The following is a 21,588-nucleotide window of genomic DNA, read 5'->3' as shown; positions in this document are numbered from 1 at the left end:
AAAACAAGAAATTTTACGTTCAAGAGCAAAATGACCATTTTACACTTGGGTAGTACGAAAAGACTTGGCAGTGTCTCGAAGGGTCATAACACATGTTAAAATATATATTATGATGAATTTGATGAAAATATGGAATTTTGTGATTTATGATAAAGCTGTGCAATTTTTACCGTAAAAGTGCTATTTTGGGAAAGTCATGATATTTTATGAAATAAAAAGGAAAGAAAAAATATTTTGAAGGATGTGAATTGACTGTGAACAAGATGATATATGATTTTTGGAAATATCGTGAGGTAGAAGGCCCTATAGAGAGCCCGTTTACAGGACAAGGCCCCTTAGGGAGCCGACCGATCGTAATAGTGCCTAGTGCTTGTCCCCATGCGCAATGGTGAGCTAAGATTAATCAGTCGACCAGAGGATAAAAGGCTAGTCACTTTCAAGGATCAAACTTCACCCAAAATGATAAATGCTTGAAAGCTTTATGAGTTACGATTTACGACTTATTTATGCTTAAAAGTATTTTAGATAAAAGTATGATTTTCAGTGCGTGTGCTTGTATATGTATTATTTGTTACTCTTGTTTAGAACGTGCTGAATCGTTAGACTCACTAGGGTTGAATGCTGCAGGTGATGATGTTATTGAGGGAGACGCTGACGCTTGAGTGGATCGAGTCCGGCAGTACACTCTCGATGACCATTTATTTTCCGCATTAGATTGATAATTAAAAGATTTCAAGATTTTTGTTAATGAGTTATTAGAAATATTATTTTATACTTTATTTTGATGTTAGTGGATCTTGTTAAAGATCGACGTAAGATCTTTGGTTAATTAACGATTTAGGGATTTTTTATGCTACTTGAAATTTCGTATGTTAAAGTATTTTGATTTATGGAAATGTTAAATTATTTAAATTGTGGATTTTCGAAATCTTGCTTATAATAATAAAAAAAAATTTAGTAGAAATTTAAAGTTAAAAAGCAAGGGTCATTTCATTTTTATCCAATATAATCTCATGTTTGGTGTACCATAATATTTATCCATCTATTAATCATTTATCTTGCATCAATGAAATCATCAATCATTTATCTCACATTAATCAAATTATTGAATTGAAATTACAATATTACCCTTAATAAATAATATTATTAATATTTTCAAATAGACAAAACAGTAATATCACATTATCTCAAATTTAATCGAACTAATCTATCAAATCAAACTTTTTGTTAACTATCATTTTTATATATTTTATTATTAAAAAATATTACTTATCTCCATATTATTTGTCTTATATCACGAAACAAACGATACCATAGCTGTATATGTTAATGTATTATAATCAGTTAAACGAAAAACTATCTGGTTCTCTTATAATACAAAATATTAACCTTAGCCTATTTCATAAATAATATCCATCTTTTACTAATGATAACAAATTTGTTTTTTATAATCACTCTAAATTTATGTTGCTTTCAAGCATATCTCTATAAATTTGAGTATTAACACATATATCACAATTACTAGTTTTATGTTTTTAAATATGATTCTAAATCACATATGTCAAAAAAGCGTGCACACGCGAACACACGTATCTTATAAGCTTATTCTAAGAATATTTCACACAGATTTAAAAAAATATTGGAAATGTAAATTTTTTTTACACTTTATCCTCATTTAACGAGTGTTTTTGATTGTACATAAAAAATTGTTGGAAGTAATTAATTTATTTAATGAATTATAGTAGAAAAAACAATAAAGAAAATAGTACTAAAAGTAGACACCAAATTATATATTTGAGACATGAAAAGGAAATTGCGGTTCTTGTATTTAGCATAGATCTATCCATCAGTTCCTACTTACTAACTTGGTCAGAGTAGGTGTTTTGTGAGATAGTCTCACGAATATATATCTGTGAGACGGGTCAACTCTTCCGATATTCACAATAAAAGTAATACTCTTAGCATAAAAAATAATACTTTTTCATGGATGATCCAAATAAGATATCCGTCTCACAAAATAAGACCCGTGAGATCGTCTCACAAAATACGACCCATGAGACCGTCTCACACAAGTTTTTGCCTTGGCATGATCGTTATCAAAATTTCCCATCTATCCATTATAACTTATTTAAAACTTTTTATACTAATCAATTTTTGTATGTTGGTGAAACTTTTTTATAATTCGAAAAATGTCTTTTGACCGCTCAATTCCATATTTTACTCAGTATCTATCTCAAAATAAATTTCAAATATTGAGAAAGATTAGTTAGATAAACGTAAAAACTATTTTTAAAAATTATTTTTCTTAAATATCTCTTTAACTTTTTTATTTTCTTGATCAGTTTCAATCGTATCGTGATGATTAAGTAAAAATAAATTAACCAAACTTAATACTTAAAAATGTTGAAAATATGAAAAATATTTGTGTTGAAAATTATAATGTTGAATGTTGAAAATTAGGTAAAATTAGGTGTTGAATATTGAAAATTAGTGTGTGATGATGTATGTAATGATGAAATTATTTTTGGATTATTTTCCAAAGAAATCCTATAAATAGGTCTCCATTTGTAAAGATTTGATACAATTGAGTAGAGAGAAAAATATTATAAAGTGTGTAGTTTGGTAAATTTTGAGAGTTTGAGATTTTTACTTTTTACCATAAATTTTTACTTTTTCACAACACGTCATCAGCACGAAGCTCTAAAAGTCATCCATACTTTTCCAAGCTCCAAACAGAAGAAAAAGGTAACAAAAGTAATAATATTTATTTTACTGTTATTTATTTATTGTGTATATATTTAATATATAATATAATGTTATTATTAGAAATAATAAAAATAAATTTTTTAAAAACTTGTTATAAATCCTGGGAGGATGTTAAGACGACATCCCACACTCCCGGTAAGGGATACGACAAGTATAAAAGCCTATAAGGTTTTTAAACAAAATAACTTATGACACTTCATTATAATAATGTGATATGATATACATAATTATTTAAACATGACTAATATTATATACACCATATTATTACCATAAAATTATACAAATACATACATTTAATTTTTTGTACACCAACGGTCATAAACGGTAACAAAACGGCTAGTTTTTGCCCTATAAATATGATCTCACAAACTCTTTCAATCACTCCAACTTTCTCCTATTCTCTAAAAATTATTCTTCATCAAATTTTCGACGAAAAAAGAAGATGGCTTTCTCAAGGTTATTTTTAATTATTTTGGTTATCATACTCACGAGTCTTTTATTTATCGGAGAATATCCTCCTCGTGTGTTTTTTTTATTTTTACAAATGCTTGTACTTGTTGTTTATCCATTACTTTGTATTGCAATATTCATTAACTAATAAAATGCATCGTAATTTTTTAGTACCACCATGTCAAATTTGACAAAGCTCGAATTTGTTGCGCTCGACATCACGGGAAAAAATTATATGCGATGGACTCTCGATGTAGAAATGCATCTTGAGTCATTGTGTCTAAGCGAGACCATTAAAGAAAATGGTATATCTTTATCACAAGAAAAAGCAAAAGCTATAATATTTTTGCGTCGACATCTTGATGAAGGTTTAAAATGTGAATATCTCATCGAAAAATATCCCATGGCTCTGTGGAAAGGATTGAAAGAAAGATTTGAACATATAAGGGAAGTTATACTTCCGACCGCCCGTGATGAATGGAATATATTAAGATTCCAAGATTTTAAGAAAGTCAGTGATTATAATTCAGCGATGTATCGAATAATCTCGCAGCTAAAATTTTGTGGACATGAGGTTACAAAATCGGAAATGCTTGAAAAAACATTTTCACGTTTCACGCATCAAATATAACTTTACAGCAACAATATAGAGTGCGTGGATTTGCGAGATATTCTGAACTCATCGCCTGTCTTCTTGTGGCGGAAAAGAACAATGAGCTATTAATGAGAAATCATCAGTCCCGACCCATTGGATCAACAGCATTTCCAGAAGTAAATGCTGTGAGTAAAAATGAATTTAAACCTGAAAACCAAAATCAAATCCAAAGACAAGGTTTTGGTCGAGGTCGAGGTCGTGGTCGTGGACGTGGACGTGGAATTGATCGTAGTCGTGGTCGAGGCCGTGGTTTTGAAGACAATAGAGATAGTTATTTTTATAACTCATCTCAAAAGGGCGTCACGAACCATCCACAGAAAAGGCATCATGAGAACATGAGTGTTAATGAAAATCACTCGAAAAGATTGGAAAGTTATTGTTTCAGATGCGGCACTCCAGGACATTGGTCTCGTATTTGTCGAGCATCTGAGCACCTTTGCAAGCTCTATAAAGAATCGATAAATGGGAAAGAAAAAGAGACCAACTTCACTGAACGAAGTGACCGTTTGAGTGATTCAACTCATTTTGATGCTGCTGATTTATGAATGATTATCTGGAAATGATCAATATGTTGGTGGGATAGAAATTAACAATATTGATGCCACAGATTTTCTCAATGATTTCTCTGAAAATGAACAATATAATGGTAGAATATAAATGTACAATAATTTATTTTTCATGTATTCATATAATAATATTTTATTGTACAATTATGATATGTGTTATATTTACATATGTATTGTCAGTAATTTTATTTCATTGCATATTTTTTTTTGAAGTTCAAATATGGAAAATGCTATAAGCAAAGCTGAAGTTTGCATACCCGATAGTGGTACAACGCACACTATCCTCCGAGATAAAAGATATTTCTTGGAACTAAAACCAACAAAAACAACGGTGAATACAATATCAGGTCCTGTAGACTTGATTAAAGGATGTGGTAAAACACAATTTTTGTTACCTAATGGTACAAAATTTTTGATCAATGATGCTTTATATTCACCACAATCGAAAAGAAATTTGTTGAGTTTTAATGATATATATTCCCATGGTTATGATACTCAAACAATGAATGAAGGGAATGAGAAGTATATGTGTCTTATCACATATAAATCAGGAAAGAAATATGTGATTGAAAAACTACCAATGCTCCCTAGTGGATTGCATTATACACATATAAGTCCCATTGAATCAAACATGGTAATTGATAATTCTTCAATATTAACCAATTGGCATGATCGATTAGGACATCCTGGTTCAACAATGATGCGAAGAATTATAAAAAATACACACGGTCATCCGCTGAAAGACCAGAAGATCTTTCAGAATAATAAGTTCAATGTAAATCATGTTCTCTTGGAAAACTTATTATAAGACCATCACCAGCCAAAATCCAAACTGAATCACCAATGTTTCTTGAACGTATTCAGGGTGATATTTGTGGACCAATCCATCCACCATGTAGACCATTCAGATAGTTTATGGTATTGATTGATGCCTCCAGCAGATGGTCACATGTATGTTTATTGTCAACTCGGAATGTTGCATTTGCAAGATTACTTGCTCAAATAATAAAATTGAGGAATCAATTTCCCGATTATACAATCAAGAAAATTAGACTTGATAATGCTGATGAATTTACTTCCCAAACTTTCAATGATTATTGTATGTCTATGGGAATCATTGTTGAGCATCCTGTTGCTCATGTACATACACAGAATGGATTGCTGAATCATTGATTAAACGTCTGCAAATGATTGCTAGACCAATGATTATGAAAACAAAGCTCCCTATTTCTATATGGGGACATGCAATTTTACATGCTGCTTCATTAATTCGCATCAGACCAAGTGCATATCATAAATACTCCCCATTGCAGCTTGCATTTAGTAAAGAACCAGACATTTCTCATCTGAGAATTTTTGGATGTATGGTGTATGTGCCTATTGCACCACCGCAACGAAAGAAAATGGGACCTCAAAGAAAGGTTGGAATTTATATCGGTTATGATAGTCCATCAATCATTCGATATCTTGAACCTCAGACAGGCGACGTGTTCACAACACGTTTTGCTGATTGTCATTTTAATGAGGAAAAATCTTCCCAATGTTAGGGGGAGAACAGAAACATACCGAAAAAGAAATTACATGGTCTGTTTCATCATTGTTACAACTGGATCCAAGAACAAAACAATGTGAAAAAGACGTACAACAAATTGTGCACTTGCAAAGAATAGCAAATCAAATACCAGATGCATTTGCAGACACAAAAGGGGTAACTAAATCATATATACATGCTGCAAATGCCCCTGCTCGAATTGAAATTACGAAGAAACAAATTGAAGATACTCATGATGTCATTAAACGCCTGAAGCGTAGAAGGCCATTCGGTTCCAATGATAAAAATCCTCGAAAAAGAAAATTCATAGAGAAACACGATGATCACAAAATAAAGAATGATGTTCCTGAAGAAACACATGATGATCACAAAATAGAGAATGATGTTCCTGAAGAAACACATGATGATGAAAATGTTCTGTCAGAACCACAAACTGACGAGAATCATGAAATCTTTATCAATTATATTAATACTGGAAAAATATGGAACCGAAAAGATATAGAAGAAATTGATGATATATTTTCTTATAATGTGGCAATCGACATCATAAATAATAATGAAGATCATGAACCAAAATCTTTTGGTGAATGTAAAAATCGGCAGGATTGGATAAAATGGAAAGAAGCCATCTAGGTTGAATTGGATTCGCTAAATAAACGTAATGTTTTTGGACATATAGTCCTTACACCTGAATGTGTAAAACCTGTTGGATACAAATGAGGTTTTATTCGAAAGCGAAATGAGAAAAATGAAATAGTAAGATATAAAGCTCGACTTGTTGCGCAAGGTTTTTCTCAAAGGCCTGGAATTGATTATGAAGAAACGTATTCTCCCGTGATGGATGCAATTACGTTTCGGTATTTGATTAGCTTGGCGGTATCTGAAAATTTAGAAATGCGTCTTATGGATGTTGTTACAGCTTACTTATATGGATCACTTGATAGTAATATATATATGAAAATCCCTGAAGGATTTAAGATGCCTGAAGCACAAAGTTCAAAACCCAAAGAATGTTATTTTGTGAAATTACAAAGATCAATATATGTGTTAAAGCAATCCGGTCGAATGTGGTATAATCGACTAAGTGATCACTTGATGAAAAAGGGATATGTAAATAATTCAATATGCCCTTGTGTTTTCATTAAGAAAACAACATCCGGATGCGTAATTATTGCTGTATATGTTGATGATTTAAACATCATTGGAACGAATAAGAAAATTCAAGAAGTTGTGTCATACTTGAAGGAAGAATTTGAAATGAAGGATATTGGAAAAACCAAGTATTGTCTGGGTTTACAAATTGAACAAAAAGAATGTGGAATATTTGTTCACCAGACAAATTATACAGAAAAGATCCTTAAACGTTTTAATATGGATAAATCAAATCCTTTAAGTACTCCAATGGATGTTAGATCATTAAACATAGAAAAGGATCCATTCCGTCCATGTGAAGATGATGAAGATATTCTTGGTCCAGAAGTAACATATCTAAGTGCTATTGGTGCCCTTATGTATCTTACAAATTGTACAAGGCCTGATATATCTTTTGCCATAAATTTGTTGGCAAGATTTAGCACATATCCAATAAAGAGACACTGGAACGGAATTAAACATATATTCCGTTATCTACGAGGAACGACAGGCTTGGGACTTTTGTATTCAAAAGATGCTAATCCAAGTTTAATTGGTTATGTCGATGCTGGATACTTATCTGATCCACACAAGGCACGTTCCCAAACTGGATATGTATTTACTCGTGGAGGAACTACAATTTCTTGGCGTTCACAGAAACAAACGCTTGTAACAACTTCATCAAATCATGCCGAGATTATTGCACTACATGAAGAAAGCCGTGAATGTGTGTGGTTAAAATCAATGAGCCAACATATCCAAATCTCATGTGGATTATCATTCGACGAGAAGCCTGTGATACTATATGAAGATAATGCTGCATGTGTAGCTCAAATGAAAGAAGGATACATAAAAAGCGATAGAACTAAACATATTTCTCTTAAGTTCTTCGCATTCACCAAGGAGCTTGAGAAGAATAAATGTATTGATGTTCGTCACATTCAATCAAGTGAAAACTCATCAGATCTCTTCACAAAGGCACTTCCTACGACAATATTAAGAAAACACATATATAATATTGAGATGCGCAATCTACGAAATTTGTGAAGAATTGTTAATGTCAACATGAGGGGGAGTTTACGTGACTGAACTTTTTTCCCTTACTATGGTTTTTATCCCAATGAGTTTTTCCTAGTAAGGTTTTTAACGAGGCAGTACAAAATCACGTAATGAGGACATCATTGTATAATGATCATCATCACAAGGGGGAGTGTTGAAAATATGAAAAATATTTGTGTTGACAATTATAATGTTGAATGTTGAAAATTAGGTAAAATTAGGTGTTGAATATTGAAAATTAGTGTGTGATGATGTATGTAATGATGAAATTGTTTTTGGATTGTTTTCCAAAGAAATCCTATAAATAGGTCTCAATTTGTAAAGATTTGATACAATTGAGTAGAGAGAAAAATATTATAAAGTGTGTAGTTTGGTAAATTTGGAGAGTTTGAGATTTTTACTTTTTACCATAAATTTTTACTTTTTCACAAAAAAAATATATTTATCACACATAAATTTCATAATATTTATGTTTATTTTACACATGTAACACGTGTATCCGATTGTTGATATATTATTATTTATATTAAAATCAACTAATTTTGGTGTATTTGTTTTAATATTCCATAAATATCCAATGTTTATAATACAAAATTTTAATTAAACATTTGCTAACATATTCAATTTTCCATGCAAAACAAAACTACTATACCTAATTTTTTATTTCACTCAAATAAATCAAAATTTGTGGAAATTTTTATTGACAACAATTTGTGTGAGACAGTCTTATTAGTCGTATCTTGTGAGATGAATATCTTATTTGAGTAATCAATTAAAAAATATTATTTTTTATGCTAAGAATATTACTTTTTATTGTGATTATTGATAAGATTGACCCGTCTGACAGATAAAAATTCGTGAGACCGTCTCAAGCCTATTCAATTTGGTTCAACCCTCTATTCTGAATTTGGGCCGAAAACAGACCGACTCGAAACTTCCAGAAAACCCTCAGCAGTCAGCACTACAATTTTTTGGTCAGCAATTCGCAGCGAGTCAAAATCGCACCACAAATCTTGGAATCGGCGGCATGCATTCTGGTTTCCTGCTTCCCTAGCCTCAGATCATCCCATTTCAAGCTGATTGATCTAAATTTCGAATTATCTTCTTGTAATCATCCATCAACTGCCTCATCTACCATTCATTTCGATTAACATTTGATCCATATTTGATCGGTGAGAATGGAGGGAGGCGCGGCGGCGGTTTCGGCTGAGAAGGAGGCGGAATCAGCTTCCTACACGTACTGGGTGCGGGAGGCTGGCCGCGATGCTGCTCCTTTGCCCACGCCCAAGAAGATTGACCCGGCGGATTTTTGCAAGCAAACCAGCCAAACCCATCTCGGGTCTGCTTGGAATAGGGTATGCTTTTACATAGAACACGAGCTCTTATTTTTCATGTTTGTTCTGTTTGATGCTTTGTTGATTTCTTTTGTGGGCTTCAAGTATTTGAGAATTTCAGTTGGTGTTAGTTGGTAATCGAAGGTAATGTTTGTGAAATGTAACAAAACTTTTGCTGATTTGAATTTGCACTTTTCTCAATCCCCCCCGAAGCAGTGTTAAAATGTTTGAATATGTTGGTCTAAAGAAAAAAAGAATTTTTCAATCTTTGTTGCTACGAAATCCCATAGGTTTAGCAAGTTATGGCTCTCTTTTATGATACAAAGGATGAAAGAATCCTTTACAACACTTGATTATTCAGAATCTTACAAGAATATGCTTAGCTGTATCCTTGATAGTTTAAAATGAAGACTTCAAAATATAAAGATGATCTTTTGATACTTTTAGATTTCAATCTGAACTAGCACAAGGACATGGAAATGTCCCTTGATAGCTGTTTTTGCCCATAAAGAACTTGAATTACCTTGGGGGTCATTCATCTCTTTCTCCTTTGCGTTTTATCAATGAATGTGAATTTTTGCATTTATTTACTTTCCAGTCTACAGAGACTTGGAGTCCTTTTTGGTGCCGTGACCATTTTTTCCGCTTGGACTTTTATATTTTCCGTTTTCTTTTTTTGGATGGTCCGTGGTGTTGGTTATTTCTTGGCCAATGGCCATATATTATCTGAATCCTTTACGGCGTAAACAAGGATATTCAATTAATATCTGTTTGTCCTCCATATGCAATACGTGTAATGGCCCATGTAACTGACCCTTCAACATCCATTTTTGTAGCCTTGGCTGCATTTTTATTTTATTTTATAGAAAACACCGCCAGTATGGTGGAGGGTTTATCAACATAAAAGAGCTTAATTGAAAAACCCAAAGGAAGAGGGAGACTAGGTCAAGACCTCCTCAAAATGCTATAAAAATAAAATCATAATAACAGCCAAACTAGGGCAACGTGAGTTAATAAATCCACTGGTAGCCCTAAATAAAATGCGAAATAGTCAAAAGATCTACAACTACAGTGTAGAGGAGCAGAGCAGAGGGTCATCCTGTGCAAGTCAGATATCGGCAGCAGCAACTATAAACTCAGGAAAGGTCAAAGGAAGATCCTTCAACAAGCATTAAGCATCGATCCTGGGTTGCGCAAATCCGTCAAAATATGTACGAGAGCTGTGTCCAAAAAAAACGCAAACTACTGGAAAGTCAATGTGCAAACAAGTCGGTAGGCAAAAACAACAGGCAAACGCAATCCAGCATAATAACCAAAAAACCCCAAGGAGGGGGCAACAGGGACGTGACTGTCTGATCCCAATCACATCCCAAGATCAGGAAAAGGGACCCAGAGAAAGCGGAAGGCAACAGAATATAGGCGTCTGCACCTGCCTGCACTGCCTAGCGTAACCTTGGGTGCATTTTTAAGTTGCAGTTGCTATTGTTTGATGCCATAGGTCTAGGTTTTCTGTTGTTAGCCAAAGGAATATTCAGGCTTTAGGTCTCATGCTTTCTGTTAAATCAATAAGAATTGCCTTGCTGTTTGTCTATGGATTTTAAAAGACCATTTTTGTTTGTTTCATACTTCTAAATTTTATTTTCTGTTTGCAGGCTGGAACATGGGAGGAGAAAAATCTAAATACATGGGCAAGTGATAGGATTAAGGTTTGGATATATTAAGTTTTATAAACCTTTTCTAACATATATATTGATTTTGTCACAAACTACAAGTAAATTTTCTTATATCCATCAATTTTATAAAAAATTCTATGTGAACTTGCTGCCAATTGTAATCGACATTGGTGGGATGGATCAGTCTCTGTGTTTATCTAAGATTTAAGATGATAGGTTGAACTGAAAATGTGATATCCATTGATGATGATATCAGATACTGTGATGCGTATCAAAAATAAATTTATATAATCTTGGAAAAACCATCTTTTTAAAACAAATATGCTAAACTTGTTGACTTTTAAGATTTTTAATTGTTATTTGAAATCCAGTGCAAGTTCTTGAAGCCACCACCCATATGTAACACAACCATTTTGGCTTATCCTCAGTACTCATTTCCAACTTTTTATTCTAGTTTAAAAACTACATAGGGTTTGCCAATATTTCGATACCCTGTGCTGTTGCATTATAATATTCTTCTTTGATTGTAGGAGTTGCTCGTATCTGTGGGGTCCTTGGAGTTCTCTGGTGGCAGAGCAGAAATTACAGAAGTTATAAAATGCTTTGGTGATGTTAGTTCTTGCAAAATTATTAGATGTCTGAGATGATATTTATTTGATTCCCTGACTCTTGAGATCGACCAACAGAATTATTTATCATGTCTAAATGTGTGACGCAGGCCTTCTTGGTCACTGTTCGAAATAAAAAACGTGTTGGCTACACCTATGAGCTGACACTAAATGTGAAAGGTAACTCTTAAAATTTCACTATTTTGGATTTGATCTGAAATTCTGAATTCTTATTTCATGCCTTTTCATTTCCCCCCGTACTATCTCTGACATCTGCATTTATGAAAAAAAATGAAATTAGGGGAATGGCATATCGGAGGTGAGAATAAGAAGGTCAAAGGGCACCTAGACGTTCCTGAGTTCACTTTTGGTGAATTAGATGACTTGCAGGTAAACTATACATAAATGCTTTAACCTTGTTGGAAGGAACTCAGAACAATAGAGAAATGGAATGTTCAGGCTCTGCTCTAGCTAGACTCTATGGGATAAGATCAATTAGCAACAATTTTGTAAATTGTTGATTTATGTATACTGATATAAATCATTGAGAACTTTTCTCACAATCCCATGTGGTCGTGGAACAGTGATACTACTATAAAAGTTTCTCATCTTCTTTTCTCTTAAGCCAATTGAAACAAGATCCCAATTTGGTGAAATTTATGTCTTATTTTGCAGGTTGAAGTACGACTTAGCGAAGACAAAGATTTTAAGCCCCAAGAGAAGCAGCGGATCAGTCAGGATTTGAAATCATTTTTGAAGCCTCTCCAGGAAAGACTGCTTAAATTTGAGGAGGAACTAAAAGCCCGTTAGAGCTGTGTGTGCCATTTTATTTAAAAAGCTTTGGCTTCAATTATCAACTAAAGTTATGCATTCTGTCTTATTGTTTTGGCCAGCACCGTGAGATCGAGTCTGTTGTAGTCGAACACGAATCTAGACTTCCATATATTTTAGATTCTTGGAACGGGATACTGAAGATTGAGTACAAGTACGAATGTAGTAAAAGACCTTTGCTAGAGTCACTATATTTCTCTGAGAAGTTATGACTCACTATTCATATTTACAATACCTGCATTCTTTTCGAAACAATGCTTGCTTACAAAATTTGGCTGACTCTGGGTTAGGTCGCTTTCTTTTGAAAATATGAATAATTTACTTTGTTGATGTGAGAAAGAGTGTCCATCTCTGAGTAATACGCTTTTATAGTAACTTATAATGGATTCTTTTATGTATCGCAGCTATTTGTTGAGACATCATGTTATCGTATTCAAGACGCATTGAAAGTTTAAAATTTTTATATTTCGACAATCGAAACGGTCTTTGGGCATCGTACGTTTGTTAGGTCATTCATAGGACGTTTAGAATTATACTTTTTGTATAAAACGCTGGACTCCAAACTATTTCGGTTTTTAAGCGTATATAGACTTTTTGTAATTTCTTACGAACTGAACTCCAGTTTTGATCGTTTAATTAGGTCCACGATCGGAAACCGTTTTCCTCACTTGGATTGCACTAGAAATCACAAGCGATTTGTGCGCTGAGACTATAGCCTCAAATTTCCAAAATCCGGAGATGGTGCAGCGACGGAGGCGCGGCGTTGGGAGAAAGGATGTGGCCGAGAATTTGTTCACCTAGACTTGTGATGTATCAAGTATACAAGTCTTGTTCATACAATAAAAAAGAAAATTTTGAAGATCCAAATTTTTATTTACCATATTGGATGGCTATCAGTATAGGAACTCATTCACCAAAACAGGCAGTTCTACTCTCATTCTTTAATTAGCAATTAAGTTAACTTCCATTTCTTCCATCCTATGGAACCAACTTATAAACTCTTTTATAAGCATCCTGTTTAATCTCCATCAAACTATAGTCGCCGAGTTTTAACTCTTTGAACTTTGACTTTCTCAACGGGAACACAGAATCCGATACTTGTGTAGCTCTCAATGATTAAGGGATACATTAGCCGTTGGTTCACATCTCAATGTGATTCAGAATAACATTTATTCTTATTCGGGCTTACCCTAATTAACCTCATGCTTTTCATCAACTCCTTGATCAAGAATATCAGAACTTATTTCTGATTGCACCCATAGGATCATGGTAAGAACGTCTAGTAGCATCACCCCATGATCCTTTAGATATCGTTGATAGTGTCTACAAGAACATTTAGTCATGGTTAGCATGCAGTACGGTCCTTTCAACTCATATATCCCGATCGAATCTGCAACCATTGGTATATCTAGAGTTGCATATGAATTCGATAACGATGTTATTTATCTTTGAGTAATAGTTTCATGGTATGCGCAACTGAGGAAACACCTTTCCAAACTGCACATGTTTTGCTCTATTAACTCATCAGACCACATATGACATCTTTACCCGTAGGAAAACGATGAATCCCTGACTACAATGCATTTGCTCCTACGTATTTCGAAACTACACACAACCTCGCTACCTGATGACCCTCAATAGATCCAATAAACGGATAAAAGTGCATGCTAGTATGTATAGCCCCTACATTGTCCCGGGTCAAAGGACTAATGATATACAACCATAACCGCAGACTATTCTATTTGATAATTGAGAACCACTTGGACAGTTCGAGGAAGGTTTGTTCAGTGCATCATCATATGATCACTCGTATCTATGAATGGAAATCTACATGGCCTTGTGTAGAGCCCAAAATCAGTACACGTAAACTCATGCATTTATTAAATAGTAAAATTACTTATTTATTTTTTTAAATGATTTTTTTTACGATGCATGATTTATTATTTATTTTATTTTAAATTATTACACGTTTATTTGAAGCACATTAAAATATTTTCTTGAGTTTTATGTTTCAGGCGAATATTCGATACGAGATCAGGAAAAGAGATCGGTGACGATTTGGGCGATCTACGATAATAAGATATTTTATTTCAAGTCAAGAAAATTGATATTTTTTTAAAGCCTAATTTAACTTATTAGGTGATTTTAAGGTTTTAAGCTTTTCAAAATACTAATTTGATTAGTTGGGGATTTTTTTAAACCTTGAAAATTTGACATGTGGTATTTTATTTAAAATTAGGGGGATTAGTAATTTATTTAACATGTTAATTGGTTATTTTTATTAAAGCTAATTAACCCCTAAATATCTTCCTAATCATCACTCACTCACACACTTCCGCGCTTTACACACACACAAATATGCAAACACACATACACGTTGAATTTGAGGAGAAAAGCTAGGGTTCTTGAGCCTCTTTCAGCAGCCATCATCTAAACCCCTTTCCTTTGCGAAATTTCTGAAAATTTACGTCCTTTTTCTAGCAAGAATCGTGTAGCAAGCGTCTCCCAGTCCTTTCCGTCATCAAACGCGTCGGTATTCGTTATCTTCGAGCGTTTAGACGCAAATGCATGTATTTTCTTTCATTTTTCGCATCGATCCTGTCATAGTAAATATTTTGATGTATATTGTGTGTAAAAATCCGTTTATGTTATGCAAAGTTTGAGCAAAAATGTTTGAAACGATTTTGGAATATTTTTAGATCTCAAAAATCGAATCTGCTGTCATTTCGAATCCTGCAAATTTTCGATTGGTTTTCTGGAAAAAACTTTCAACATATAAAATGTAGTAATTTTGGATATCTTAGATTTAACAGTAAATTCGTAATTTTTGGACAAGAAATGAGTGAGTTATGATCATTTTCATGTGACTGCTGTGTAAAATGTGTTTTTTTAGGATTTTCGAGCCCAACCAAGTGGGCAGCGCCCGGACGATAAGATTTTACCGCCCGAACGCCAAGCTTTCTGAAAAAAATAATTTTGTGCATAATGTATTAGTATGTTCGACGTGCAAAGAAAATTATTTATGATTTTGAGATATGCGAATTGTCTTGTGATCAATTATGAAAGGGTTTGGAAGCCGGAGAACGTGTCGAGGGACCTCTCCACCCCGGTAAAGCATGACCGGGTTATGATCAGGATTGGGAAGCGATAAAGCATGACCAGAGACCAATCCACCCGGTAAAGCATGACCGAGGATCTTATGTATGTGGCAGTGGACATCCCTGCCAGCCTAGTACTGTGGTTTAGTTTGATCAGGCGCAATATGTATGAGTCATTTGCTTTGAAACATATTTCTACGCAAAATGATGATGATTATGCATGTTTCAGTATGTACGATGCAAGCACGTTTATGAATTGATGGCACGTCTATATTTATGTAAGTATGTTCAAAGTTTAAATATGTGTGTGCTACTTTAAAACGCATGTGGCTTTATTATCTACTACTTGCTATTATCAGTTTATACATGTTGAGTCTTTAAATTCACTAGACTTGATCTATACAGGTGAGGACGAGTTTGAGGAGACGAGAGGAGAAGACTAGTGAGATGGTTCGGACTGGGCGGAGGACTAACCCGAGGACCCCTTAAGTTTTAAGGATTTTTATGCATGTTGAACTCATTTACTCTGATTTTAACGAAATATTTTATATTGTTTTAAACAAATACTTGTTGCTAGTTCATTTACATTTCAAATAATTGATCAAGCATTTTATTTACAAGTGTATTTTGAGAGATGATTAATTACTTAAGAAAAATTTTTATTTTCCTCAAATTTTAAGCATTTTAAAGTAAGTTACGTTACAGTTGGTATCAGAGCGGTGTTCTTGTAAGGGTTATGCCTACTGCCAGTTGCGAGAAGCTCACGAAGTCACGCATCAAGTCTGTAAGTTTTAAAGTTTTAAAAAATTCTTTCATGTAGTAAGCATCAAAGTCATGATTTCAGCATGTACATGTTTAAGTTTGATTTACGTTCATCTTATGATGATATGGATATTATTTTCATGCATGTTGGTTTACGTGTTGAGTAAATTGTGGAACATTATGCCTCCAAGATGTATGATTGCATGGGGAGCAGTTGAAGAGGATAGAGAGGCTCGGGATGAGGAGAGGTCCACTCCTCCTCGCCCACCGCCAGATATGCAGGCACAGATGCTTGCATGGATGATTCAGTTCTTCGCACAGTTTGAGGGAAACAATGCTGGAGTAGATACGGGGGTGAGGCCCAGGCCAGAGGTGGTGTATGAGAGATTCAGGAGGATGGATCCAAAGGAGTTGTCGGGGAATATTGACCCGATGATAGCTGAGGGATGAATTAAGTCCATCGAGGTTATATTCACATTTATGGAGCTGCAGGATGCAGACAGAGTCAGATGTGCCATCTTTCTGTTGATAGGGGACGCCAGACTATGGTGGGAGAGCGCGTCTGTGTCAGTGAATTTGCACACCCTTGCTTGGGAGGGTTTCAAGGAAGTGTTTTACTCCAAGTACTTCACTGAGGAAGTACGCTCCCGACTGACCATGGAGTTTATGACTATGTGACAGGGAGACAGTAGTGTAGCCGGGTTTGTAAAGAAGTTTGAGAAGGGGTGTCACTTCGTGCACCTAATTGCGAATAGTGCTCGGGAGAAGCTGAGGCATTTCATTGATGGTTTACGGCCGATCTTGCGCCGTGATGTTCGAGTGGCTGGTCCTACTACTTATATTGTTGCCGTGTCGAGGGCCTTGGCGGCAGAGCAAGACCAGAAAGACATTGAGAATGACAGGCTTAGCAAGATGCCCTATCAGGCACCCCAACAATAGCAGCAGCAGCATCAACAACAGCAATTCAAAAGGCCTTTCCAGGGATAGCAGGGAAAGAGGCCGTTTCAAGGACCGTCGAAAGGCAAAGGTCATATACCATAAGGGAAGGCTCCTCAGAAGCCTGGTGAGTATCCAGTGTGCCCGAAATGCAATCGCCAACAGATGGGGTAGTGTTTATGCGGCTCGGGCAAATGATTCAAGTGTGGAGCCAGTGATCACATGCTGAAGGACTGCCCGCAGTGGAGGCAGCCAACTCAAGGGAGAGTGTTCGCCATGCATGCCGAGGAGGCGAACCCAGACACGACCCTACTGACTGGTAACCTATTTAATTCAGCACAGTGTTTATTTTTGGTCATGCATGGATAGAAATTTACAACTATGCATGAGGCTAAGATTAGTATTTTGGGGTATAAGTTTATGTGTCGTGCTAACGTCTTTCAGGAAATATCTTTATAAAGAGAATAGCCACGAAGGCCTTGTTAGATTCCGGGGCCATTCACGCTTTTATCTCAGAGACATTCGCTAATTATTTGAATGTAGTCCATTGGACTCGACGTGAACTACTCCGTGACAGTCCCATCAGGGGAGGAGTTAGCAGCTACTAGCGTGGTCAGAGATATCGATCATGAACTACAGGGCCACCTGTTTTATGCCGATCTGATTGTGTTGCCAATGCCAGAGTTTGATGTGATCTTGGGAATGGACTGGTTGATGAAGAACAATTTCTAATTGACTTTCAGAAAAGATCAGTGTTGGTAAGACCGTTGGGTATTGAGCAATTTCTTTTTGAGCCAGACAGGTGGAGAAGTTTCTCTCGCATGATCTCTTGCATGCAGGCAAAGAGACTTATACATAAGGGGTGTCAGGAATTCTTGGCTAATATTATTTCAACACCTGACGCACCCACCCCGTCGATATCTGATGTACCAATTGTCAGATATTTTTCTGACATTTTCCCAGACGACGTCACAGGCCTTCCACCAGAGAGAGAGGTGGAGTTCACCATTGACCTTGTGCCAGGCACTGTGCCAATCTCTACGGCACCGTACCATTTGGCTCTAGCAGAGATATTAGAACTCAAGCAGCAAATTCAGGAGCTCCTAGACAAGGAATTCATACGCCCTAGTTTCTCACCATGGGGCGCACCAGTACTCTTCGTAAAGAAGAAAGATGGAAGCATGAGGTTGTGTATCGATTATCGAGAATTGAACAAGGTAACGATCAAGAACAAATACCCATTACCAAGGATCGAGGACTTATTGGATCAGTTGCAGGGAGCTACAATGTTCTCTTAGATAGATCTATGTTCTGGGTATCATAAACTGAAGGTAAATGATGCAAACGTTCACAAGACAGCCTTCAGAACTAGATATGGGCACTACGAATTCTTAGTGATGCCATTTGGACTGATGAATGCTCCAGCGATTTTTATGGACCTAATGAATCGAGTATTTTAGCCCGACCTAGATCAGTTCGTCATAGTATTCATTGACGACATTTTTATATACTTGAAGAGCCATGAGGAGCATAAGTCAGCATTTGGGTACAGTTTTGTAAGTCTCGCATAGTCGCAAGTTGTTTGTAAAATTCAGTAAGTATGAATTCTAGTTGGAGAAAGTATCATTTTTTGGACATATTATATCTAGCAGTGGCATTGAGGTGGATCCAGCTAAAGTGGCCGCAATAAGAGAATGGGTTGAGCCGAAGATCGCGTCAGAGATCCGTAGTTTCTTAGGCTTAGCAGGCTACTATAAGTAATTTATTCAGAGGTTTTCCTCGATTGCAGTGTCACTCACTTCATTGATTAAGAAAAATTCTAAATTTCTATGGAGTGACGAGTGTCTGAAGAGTTTCGATACTTTGAAGCAAGCTCTTATCACAACGTCAGTTTTAACCATGCCATCAGGGCAAGGTAATTTTATGTTATACACCGACGCTTCTAAGCTCAATTTAGGCGCAGTATTGATGCAGCATGGTCGGGTTATAGCATATGCCTCCAGATAGTTGAAAGTGCATGAGAAGAACTACCCGACTTAAGATCTCGAGTTAGTTGCCATTGTCTTTGAGTTGAAGATATGTAGACATTATTTATACGACGAGAAATGCCAGATATTCACTGATCACAAGAGTCTCAAGTACTTCTTCACGCAGAAAGAACTGAACATGAGACAAAGACGGTGGTTGGAGTTAGTAAAAGACTACGATTGTGAAATTAGCTACCACTCAAGGAAAGATAATGTTGTGGCAGATGCTTTGAGCAGGAAGGTAGCAGTCACAGCGTAGAGATCTCTTCAGTCAGAGATTCAGAGGTTTGGCCTAGAATTTTATCCTAAGGGTAGAGCTCTCAAGTTGTCTAATCTGACAGTCCTGGCTTCTTTGCTAGATCGAATCCGTAGAGGTAAGCATTCAGATGAACAATAGCAAAAATGGAGACGCAAGGATTAAGGCAAGGACAGTGTACTCTATGTAGTGTCCAATGGTATCGTGAGATACAGAGAAGGATGTGGGTGCCTAGTGTTGATTCAATCAGAGATGATATTTTGACAGAGGCACATACATCTCCGTATTCTATCCATCCAAGGGGTACCAAAATGTATAAGGACTTACAGATGCTGTATTAGTGGCCAGGGATGAAGCAGGACATTCTCCTGATTTGCATCTGAATGCCTCACTTCTCAGCAAGTGAAAGCAGAGCATCAAAGACCAGTAGGGATGCTTAAGCCGCTCCCTATTCCCGAGTGGAAATGAGAGACTATCACCATAGATTTTGTTGTTGGATTTCCGAGGTCAGTTAGGGGATCTAATGCTATTTGGGTTATAGTTGATCAGCTTACTAAATCGGCATACTTCTTACCGGTGAAGACGAGTTTCTCCATGACTCAGTATGCAAAGATCTATATTTGGGAGATAGTCAAATTGCACGGGATCCCAGTTTCTATTGTGTCTGACAGGGACCCGAGATTCACATCGTTCTTTTGGAAGAATTTGCATTCTGCTATGGGGACGAAGTTGCTATTCAGTACTGCATTCCACCCTCAGACAGATGGCCAATTTGAGCGAGTGATTCAGGTACTGGAAGATTTGTTGCGAGCATGTGTAATCGATTTCCATGGGAAATGGGAATCGAAACTACCCCTGGTGGAGTTTACCTACAACAACAGTTTTTAATCATCTATAGGTATGGCTCCCTACGAAGAACTTTATGGAAGGAAGTGCAGATCGCCGATTCATTGGGATGAAGTTGGTGAGAGATCAGAACTTGACCCAGAGATTGTTCAGAATACTGCAGACGTGGTGGTCAAGATCCGAGACAGGATGAAGACCGCCCAGAGTCACAAAAAGAGTTATGGTGACAAGAGGAGAAGGGATCTCGAATTTGCTGTAGGAGATCACATATTCGTGAAGATAGCACCCTGAAGGGGGTTATGAGGTTTTGAAAGAGAGGCAAGCTGAGTCCGAGATTCATTGGGCCATTCGAAATTCTTGACAGAGTTGGTTGGGACACTTGCTTATCATGTAGCTATACCGCCGAATCTAGCTGGAGTACACAATATATTCCATGTTTCGATGCCGAGGAAGTATATGGCAAATTCTTCGCATGTTTTGAGTTATGAGCTGTTGAAGCTTGCTCCAAATTTGTCATATGGGGAAAGACCTGTCCAAATTCTAAACAGACATGAGCTGAGACTTCGGAACAAAGTGACCAAGTTGGTCAAAGTCCAGTGGCTGGAGGACGCCACTTGGGTGGCCGAAGCAGATATGAGGAGTCGTTACCCGGAATTGTTTGGTAAGATTTAATTTCGAGGATGAAATTTATTTAAGTGGGGGAGGAATTGTAGAGCCCGAAATCAGTACAAGTAAACCCATGTATTTATTAAATTGTTAAATTACATATTTATTATTAAAATGATTTTTTTACGATGCATGATTTATGATTTACATTATTTTAAATTATTACATGTTTATCTGAAGCACGTTAAAATGTTTTCTTGAGTTTTATGTTTCAGGCAAATATTCGATACAGTATCGGAAAAAGAGACCGTTGACAATTTAGGCGATCTACGATTAATATGGTATTTTATTTCAAGTCAAGAAAATTGATATTTTAATTGATTTACGAAATTTTAAGCATTTTAAAGCCTAATTTAAGTTATTAGGTGATTT

The 21,588-nt window shown here is 35.8% G+C and overlaps 1 protein-coding gene across 1 annotated transcript; it reads left to right on the top strand.

Annotated features, from left to right (window-relative positions):
- Positions 1–9,097: 9,097 nt before the first annotated feature.
- Positions 9,098–12,841, top strand: LOC142505774 (uncharacterized). The gene is made up of 6 exons (XM_075618885.1): positions 9,098–9,534; positions 11,166–11,219; positions 11,717–11,797; positions 11,905–11,974; positions 12,096–12,184; positions 12,470–12,841. The coding sequence occupies exons 1-6, from the start codon at positions 9,358–9,360 to the stop codon at positions 12,602–12,604; spliced, it is 606 nt and encodes a 201-aa protein (XP_075475000.1). The 5' UTR covers positions 9,098–9,357; the 3' UTR covers positions 12,605–12,841.
- The last annotated feature ends 8,747 nt before the right edge of the window (positions 12,842–21,588 follow it).

The sequence above is a fragment of the Primulina tabacum genome, chromosome 10, assembly GCF_025594145.1.
Source record: "Primulina tabacum isolate GXHZ01 chromosome 10, ASM2559414v2, whole genome shotgun sequence".
Classification (NCBI taxonomy): Eukaryota; Viridiplantae; Streptophyta; class Magnoliopsida; order Lamiales; family Gesneriaceae; genus Primulina; species Primulina tabacum.
This window is presented reverse-complemented; position numbering and strand designations above follow the sequence as displayed.